Source organism: Triticum aestivum, chromosome 1D (assembly GCF_018294505.1).
Source record: "Triticum aestivum cultivar Chinese Spring chromosome 1D, IWGSC CS RefSeq v2.1, whole genome shotgun sequence".
NCBI classification, from domain to species: domain Eukaryota; kingdom Viridiplantae; phylum Streptophyta; class Magnoliopsida; order Poales; family Poaceae; genus Triticum; species Triticum aestivum.
Genome location: NC_057796.1, coordinates 219,974,769 through 219,980,768, shown reverse-complemented (window position 1 = coordinate 219,980,768; position 6,000 = coordinate 219,974,769). Strand labels below are relative to the sequence as shown.

General features: G+C 43.3%; 1 protein-coding gene across 1 annotated transcript; it reads right to left on the bottom strand.

Annotated features, from left to right (window-relative positions):
- Positions 1–1,130: 1,130 nt before the first annotated feature.
- On the bottom strand, positions 1,131–4,025 carry LOC123167661 (protein FAR1-RELATED SEQUENCE 5-like). The gene is made up of 2 exons (XM_044585494.1): positions 3,862–4,025; positions 1,131–3,699 (listed from the first exon to the last, which is right to left on the bottom strand). Exons 1-2 carry the CDS (start codon positions 3,882–3,884, stop codon positions 1,308–1,310), a joined length of 2,415 nt encoding a protein of 804 aa, XP_044441429.1. The 5' UTR covers positions 3,885–4,025; the 3' UTR covers positions 1,131–1,307.
- Positions 4,026–6,000: the final 1,975 nt, after the last annotated feature.

Below are 6,000 nucleotides of genomic sequence, written 5' to 3'. Positions count from 1 at the left end.
TACTTGGTGAACTTACCATCTACTCTCTTCTACATGCTGCAAGATGGAGGTGGCCAGAAGCGTAGTCTTCGACAGGATTAGCTATCCCCCTCTTATTCTGGCATTCTGCAGTTCAGTCCACCGATATGGCCCTTTACACATATACCCATGCATATGTAGTATATCTCCTTGCTTGCGAGTACTTTGGATGAGTACTCACGGTTGCTTTTCTCCCTCCTTTCCCCCTTTCCTTTCTACCTGGTTGTCGCAACCAGATGCTGGAGCCCAGGAGCCAGACGCCACCGCCGGCGACGACTCCTACTACACCGGAGGTGCCTACTACTACGTGCAGCCCGCTGACGACGACCAGGAGTAGTTTAGGAGGATCCCGGGCAGGAGGCCTGCGCCTCTTTCGATCTGTATCCCAGTTTGTGCTAGCCTTCTTAAGGCAAACTTGTTTAACTTATGTCTGTACTCAGATATTGTTGCTTCCGCTGACTCGTCTATGATCGAGCACTTGTATTCGAGCCCTCGAGGCCCCTGGCTTGTATTATGATGCTTGTATGACTTATTTATGTTTTAGAGTTGTGTTGTGATATTTTCCCGTGAGTCCCTGATCTTGATCGTACACGTTTGCGTGCATGATTAGTGTACGATTAAATCGGGGGCGTCACACCAGTCCTCGTCCGCGCCGCCGCGACGAACTAGCCAGCACCGTCCGCGCCGCCCATCAGCGCCGCCCCTCCGCGCCGCCCGTCCCCGCCGCCCGTCCATCCGCGCCGCCCGTCCGCACGACCCCTCCGTGCCGCCCGTCAGCACCCTTTGTCTGAGCCGCCCGCCAGCACCGCACCTCCGCCCACGCCGTCCGCCCGCGCCGCCCCTCTGTCTACGCCACCCGTCCGCGTCGTCCAATCATCATCGGCACCTCCGTCCGCTCCTCTAACTTCCTCAATCGCAGGTCAGTAAATATGATGTGTGGATCAACTGAATTTGTTTGATTTCTTCTGAATACATGGTGCGTGGAAAGTGCTTAATAGTTATGAATTTTCCGATTTTAAAACTTGCATCTATGAACTAATTGGCACTGAATTGTCTTGTGATTGGTGAATATGAATGGATACATATTGCGAATCATTCCACCAGGTAGAACATAAGAAAACATAGTAAATCCTTACAGTTCTCCCCAAAATAATTCCTACCTTACTAGCTACCTGTACTTCACCATTCGGAACATTCGAAACATAGAGTACAAAGTGTAGCAGCCAAAAAAATCTTGTCTGCAATCAGAATGTGTCAACATCTAGCAGCCAAAATAATCTTGTCTGCAATCAGAATGTGTCAACATCTATGTCATCAACGATAGGAGTTGTCAACAGATCGGTGAAACTTTCCATGAACTCATATTTTCCAGAGCTTGCTTCCTTCGGTTTTGGTATTGGTTTCGTCTTTTTTGTTGAATTTGAGACAACCTTGTTTACCGAACTAGTCTGTGATGGTATGTTCCCCTTTTCTCCCTGCTGGCTGATGGAACAATCTTCTCTTCCTGTTCTCGCTGTGGTCGCAGATGGTGTTTTCCTCCTCCTCTTGTGTTGCCTCTCAAGGAAACCTATTTTTCTTTTAGAGCCTTTCTTCTCAACCTCTTTTTTCTTTAGACGTGCAACACTCAACAATTCATTTGATGTTTGAGTCACTTGTGTAGCACTCAACGATTCCTTTGATGATTGAGCCACCTGGACATGGCATCTGTCTTCAACATTAGGTGTGCATGCACCCAATAGTTCCTTCACTTGCTTAGTAGCACTAATAAGTGCATTCTCGATGACAATACAACATTCTTCAGAGTTGGCTGCTAGAGTTGCCAACTCACAACACATGTGTATAAGAAAATTGTATTGGGTGATGGCATCCAACTTTGGATTTTCAACTACAGTCCGTCCACAACAATCTTTGATGGATCCTGACCGTGCTTTCCTTGTCCATCGCTTCAAAATGTAGTGTGCCGGCAACAACTTGATATTCATTAAATCAAGAACTTTCAAAGCATGAGCACACAAAATTCCTACTCTCTCAAACTGCCCACAACTACATGAAGCCGTTTGTTGGTGATTGTCTCCAACAACTTTGTATTCTTCTTCAGATGTTGCATATTGCCCATCAACAAGCCTTCCAATCTTAACCATGTATTCATTGTCTCCAGGTAGTATGTGAGCACTTGCTGCCATTGACCTCCCATATTCGGTTTGAAAAGCTTCAAATATAGCAGGAGTATAAAGACTACTGACTTGTTGCAACATTGGTGTGGGGATTTTGATTCTAGGTAGACTCTTCCTAGACTCATACTCTGAATTTATCTCAGTGTCTCTTTTCACTTTCACGGCTCTTTCAAAATGATGAAAAAGGCGGTTGATATCTAAATCTGACTTGAGATGATTCTTGAGGTCATTGTTCAAACTTTCACTTAGTTGTGTGCTTCGCATTCCCAAAGTGAAAGCATCTCTCATAAAACATTCTGCCCACTTCTCCTTTACCTTATAAATACTATCCATCCAAGTTTTCTTTTTCACCTTGCTTCTCATAACATTAAAAGCATCTTCAAATGTTTTTGGGTCTTCATATTCAAACATACAAGCACTGAAATCTTTGAGAAGAGATGATTCATTTTCCTCATTATCTCCCTCATCCACATCGTCTTCGTTGTCTTCACTATTATCTTTGCTAGGTAGGTGCATGATAGCATTTTGCATAATGTGGAAAGTGCACAGCCCATGTATTGATTCTGAAAAAACATGCCCAACTGCCTTCCCCATAGCACTATCTTGGTTAGTAAATATGGTGCGTGGCTGCTTCTGGTTATGTACCGACAAGATGGCACAAAATAGCCATTTGAAAGATTCGAATGTCTCGTCATAGAGAAGTGAAGCACCAAATACTACTGTTTCTCTGAATTGATTGAATCCAACAAACACACCAAATGGCATGTACTCTTTATTTGTCCCAAAAGTAGTGTCAAAGGTCATAACATCACCAAAATGAGCATAATCTATGATCATTTTAGCATTAGCCCAGAATATATTTGTTATTTGTTCCTCACTGTCCAACTGTATAACAAATTGAAAGGAAGGATTCTCAATGGCTTTGTCTTGAAAATAGTTCAACATACTTCCAGCCTCACCATACTTCAATTCTCTTTGGCGCTTTGTTCGCAAGTGGTTCTTGTGATCTACACGTGTGTAAGTTAGACCAGCTGATCCACCAACACGTCGACTAGCAAATTCATGAGCATTTTTTGGTGCAATACCTGAGTCATCAGCGATTTCAATTTCAAAAGCTTGCACATTAGAGATCCTTCTTTGTGATGGAAACAAGTGGCATGCTTCTGGCAGCTGAAGCATGTGATTATGTTCAAGACAAAGATAATATATTTCATAATTTCTGACTTCACGATCTATTGTAAGAGACATACGGACCTCGCAATCAGTTCTAATTTCAGCTCGGCCTATCTTAGTTTGGTTATCTCTTTTATGTGCAGATTTCTTCCCCTCTTTGAAACACACATATCTGCATGAAGTCACTACACCATCAAATTTACTCCGATTTGTAAACCTCTTTCTAACACTGAATCCCATTCTTCCTCCATAGTACCTCCAAAAGTCCCATGCCTCATCCAAATTATCGAATTTCATGCCAAGTTGAGGTTTCCAGCTAGGTGTTACATTTGCCCTATAAAATAAACAAGTAAAGATTATTCTAACTTATCCATACAAAAGAAAGAGGAGAGGTGCAGATTTGTTTCATGATATCATTGCTACATGGTGACACCAACAAGAACTGATTTGACATGTGCAACTCCTATTGAAAAGATCCATAACAAGCACAACTTACTTGTTTGGATCTTGATTCTCCATTGATCAGCCTCTAAATTCCGATTTTGATGTTGTATTTGATCAGGCCAAGGTGCTTGTTGTGCTGATGCTCCAAAAGAGAGGAGGAAAAGAGCATTTTTGATGTGATGATGCTCCAAAAGAGAAGAGGGGAAAAGCAGTGTTGATGTGCTGGGAGTGGCAGATGCGAAGAGAAGTGGAAAATAGAAAAAGTGAGGTGCAATACAAGCAGTGGAGGGTAAAGTGGAGGGAAACAACTCACGGGTGTGGATGTTTTGGCGCCAAGCTGAGGGACTTTTCCCTCCAAAAGAGAAGAAAGGGAAAGAGTGGTCACGTGCATGAGAAGAGGTGGTTGTGTCCCTTTTCATGAAGGGATGTCACCTCTGACTTCTCTTCATAATGTTAGAGGATCCGGCTCCTTGAATCCTATAGGATTAGCAAGGAGCGTTTGATTTCACGGGAAAAGCAAAGGAATTGTAAAAAGAGGTTAGAGTGGATGTTAGATTTCCTATGAAATGTAGTACAAAAGATTCCATTGAAAAAATTCCTATGCAAGTCAATCATATGAATCAAAGGACAAACGTAGGAAAAATTTCAATTATTTCAATCCTCCAAAAATCCTATAGAATTCCCTTGAATCAAAGGAGCCCTTACAAGTGTGGCACCCCGATGTAAATAAAAACAAACCACCATCCGAGAAATACCACTCGTTCCCCTATCCGTCTTAAGCCTACTATCTCCTACAACTTCAAATCCTCCATGGCTAGATCAACTACTCTATAAGCATAGGAGGAGATGCCCTCGAAGATTCTAGCATTCCGTTCCAGCCAAACCGCCGCAATGTATTTCTTACGTGTTGAAGGCAACCTGCCACTAAGAGAGGACCACCAAGCGTGAACCGAATCGTGTGTAGCAGCAACCAAAGACCCCATGACCCAAGATCCCCAAATCTTGAACCATACCTCGAAGGTGTAAGGACACTCGACCGGCAAGTGGTTGATAGTCTTCTGAACTTGACCGCAAATAGTGCACACAGGGGGGGGGGGTGATCCAATCCCCTCTTCGCCGGCCCATCAGTAGTCCAACATTTATCACGCATGACCCGCCAACAAAAATGTTCTCCTTGGGTGGGGCTATGATCTTATACAGAAATTAGCATAATCCGCCTCCACTGATCCAAAGTAAAAGGTCCTCCATGCCGAATTAGGAGAAAAGGACCATTCGGCGTGAGGTGCCACGCGTACTTATCCTCCTTGGAGGACAAGGACGACAAGTTCTAAATTGCCGCCTACTAGACAGAGCTACGTGACCGTGGTCTCATCAGTGGCGAAAATACCGATTCTGATGCCGGTGAGTGAGGAGAAGGTGTGGGAGAGGGAGGCACGGCTTCGAGCTGGCGACGTTGAATGGTTTCGCCATTGGGGTTCAACGACGCAAAGCGGGGCGGCGCTGAGAGAAACGTTGGGCGACCGACTAAATTTAGCGAGGAGCTGCGTTTCAAGAGAATAAATAGCTTGGAGGGTTGCGTTTTGAGGGATGCAAATCTATATTTGGGGTGGGGGTATTTTTGATTTGGTGATCTGGTAGATACTACTCCCTCCATTTCTTTATGTAAGGTGCATTTTTTGGGTGCGGTAACCAAGGCACATAATTGACAAGAACTTTGGACGAAAATACCCTTAACTATTTAGGCATCTAGCATCTTAATTAGCGGCAACTAATAACCATCAACCTAATAACATGCAGTTGAATCTCGCTGCACGGGAATAAAACCAATCAGTGAGATGGGAGAGAGAAATGTAGTGCATGCAATCAGGGAGAAATATTCTATTTTTACTACCTTCCAACTATGGATCATGTATTTGTTTTTATGAAAGGCATATACTGGATGGTGGAGGGGCAAAAAGGGAAAAATGAGTGAAAAATGAGAAATACATTGTATATTGTGGATTTTTTTTTGAAAAATAAATACACCTTATATAAAGGAACGGAGGGAGTACCTCTTTTCTGCATTATTAGGCTCACACATATCCCTAGATTGACAAGATCTACATGATATGAGTTACTCCCTCCATTTCCTTATATAAGGTCACTTCGTTTTTCATGTCAAACTTTGACTTGTAATTTTGGTCAACAAAAT